This window comes from Melampsora larici-populina (assembly GCF_000204055.1).
Source record: "Melampsora larici-populina 98AG31 unplaced genomic scaffold MELLAscaffold_385, whole genome shotgun sequence".
Classification (NCBI taxonomy): domain Eukaryota; kingdom Fungi; phylum Basidiomycota; class Pucciniomycetes; order Pucciniales; family Melampsoraceae; genus Melampsora; species Melampsora laricis-populina.
The window spans coordinates 1-2,638 of record NW_006769112.1 but is presented as its reverse complement, the minus strand read 5'-3'; the positions used below and the strand labels follow the sequence as shown (position 1 = coordinate 2,638).

General features: G+C 43.8%; 1 protein-coding gene across 1 annotated transcript; it reads left to right on the top strand.

The window, feature by feature from the left end:
- Positions 1–1,524: 1,524 nt before the first annotated feature.
- On the top strand, positions 1,525–2,548 carry MELLADRAFT_90473 (uncharacterized protein; the record flags this gene model as incomplete). The annotated part of the gene is made up of 3 exons (XM_007419697.1): positions 1,525–1,916; positions 1,983–2,360; positions 2,440–2,548. The coding sequence occupies 3 exons, from the start codon at positions 1,525–1,527 to the stop codon at positions 2,546–2,548; spliced, it is 879 nt and encodes a 292-aa protein (XP_007419759.1).
- Positions 2,549–2,638: the final 90 nt, after the last annotated feature.

Below are 2,638 nucleotides of genomic sequence, written 5' to 3'. Positions count from 1 at the left end.
TGTAATCATGCTCGGAGTCTCAAAAAATACAAGGATAATGCCGACAGATATATAGATGACCTTATGAAACATGTAAGTAGCTTTCATTGGCCACTTCCGATAAAGAAATGTGACTGAGACCTCAATTCTCTGCAACAGTGTATTCCGGTTGCCAAATCCAACCACTTCGAGATGATTGTTGTAGCTGTATCAAACCATATATCGGATCATAGCTTTCAGATGACGCGCTCAACGGTAGGGGTCAATAAAATTGTCAAGGAGATATACGCAATCGATGGCGTCAATAAATTCGCAACAGAAGTACAAGCACACTTGGTCGGTTGAAAACCCAGCGAGCTGGCCAAATCACAACCTGGTAGGTTTTCATAGGGTTTCCATGATCTCGAACTTGTATTTTTACATCTTTCCCTTATGATTTATTAGAGAATAGCCGCAAGTTTCATGCCAGGGTGGTCGGGTCCCTCTCAACTTATTGTAGTAAGTCCTACAGAGTGATCAGAACTACATAGTCACAGCTAATATGTACATTTCTTTCTTTAGAGGGAGTGACCGGCTTGAAACATTGACCATGGAGTACTTGTGACGCCACTTTCAAGGAAGCCAGATTCAAATTCACTTTACTCCCTGGTGCCCGATCGGTTGAAGAAACCTTCAAGACCAAAAGCAACAACATAAGCCGTGCCAAACTTTTGGCCATCGAAAGCGACCTCGAGAACAACTTGATACACCTAGCCCCCATCAACCAAACCTCTTCGGCTCAAACTCAACGCACCAAAAACACTGAACATACTGCTAACATTGGGACAGCCAATAACTGATATCCAATAGTCTCAAGATTGTACTTTCCCCATCTAATTCCGACAAAAACTAACCAAACCTGATTGAAGGTTCTCGTCGATATGTTTTTTGTGATTACTTTTAGAGTTTTTATGTTTGGTTTCAACTGTTTTCAATCTCCGATGCTATCCTTTTATCTTATACATTCTCACTCGATATGAAATGAAATGGATAACACCCCATATGCCTGACTTACACGTGTTTGATTAAGATTAACGTTCTGTTTGAACACGCCCGAAATGCTGATTGATCAATGAGTTCGGCAAGGATCCTTTACAATAGGATATCACTTGTATTTGATACAAGCGATATTAACACGGCCGAGACATGACTTGATGAATGAGAGCAAGTCATTCGCGCTGCTGCAATGCAACCCTTCAATTATACAACGTAAACAGGAAGTTTATCTATTGATAAACATACACGTCACCACGATTCGCGTCCTCAAGGCTTCTCACCCTCCGATCATCGGGATGAAGGTCATCTCTTGGACTTAAAAGCTGTAAGTCATTTCGATTCTCCCACTTCTCATTGCTCCAGATCCATCCAGAGTTATCTATCATCCACCAACACTACACTTTTATTACCAATACTACTCTTTTATTACTTCAACTATTGTGTTTTACTTCGCATCCACTACATTAGCTCTAAACTCGTCAAGTTCAAGTCATTCTTACAAATCCCATCATGTCTTCACCTTTTACTTCCAACGGCATCGATACTTCTTCAGATGTCCTAACTCCTACCACGCCTCTTCATATCTCGACCCTTCCTGTCAGTTCAGCTGCTGCGAGATCGATTCTCGAAGTTGTCATGTCTACTCGCGGAAGCGCTGAACGTGACCCCGTGTCAATCCCTTTAACTGCCCACCCGGGTGTCAAGGAAGGCAAAGACCAGTGCATGAAGTGTGGCATGATTGGGCACCGTACTTATCAATGCGCTGAATATTCAACTTCCGCCGAATCGATCCCAGACTGGCGCCGTACAACTAACGGTAAGATCTACAGTGTCAAGGCATTACTCGGTATGCATCCTTACTGCAAGTGGACTATGGACACGGTATTGGAAGATTCCTCGAGGTAAGTCTCTTTGCTCTACATCTCAACATCAACAAGATTTCTCACTCGCATAGGTGCCTTCCCCAGTCGAAACCTTGATGATAATAGCCCATCGGCCACACCCACCCCTGTCCCTACGAGTGTCGCATCCAAGGCTTCAAATGACGAATCGACCAACTTGACTTCGAATGACAATTCGACCAATTTGCCTGCAAACGAAGATACGACCAATTTAAATATTGAAGCCATGTATTTCGAAATCGGTCGTTCAGTCACTTCCGCATGGACCGAGGGGATTGATATCAGTCCTCCATCCCCCACCCCTCCGGCTACCTTGTCTTCACCATCTGCGGTGGTGAATCCAAGACAAGATTCTCGATCGAAGGGAAAAGGATCTCTCCACCAAGCTTTCAATCCTTTGGTGACCCCATGGAACGATTGGTACGAAATTTGGAATCGGATCCCGTAAGTGAAGTCACTCTGGTATCAATCATAATATCCGAACACTTCTAAAAGTGTTGTCTCTTATCTTTTCTTTGTGTAGCAAGCACCAGCAATGCTGCTGCTGCCGCGGCCATAAGCAAACGTGTCACAGGTCTGAACCATATAGCCGTAACCGTCGGGCGGGATCCTGTCCTATGGAGGAGTCTTGATTCGAGAATGATCATCCTCTGTCTCTCGAACTCCCATTATCGTATTTCTTTATTATGAAACAATTCAGCAGTCAATCGAAATGACGCAAG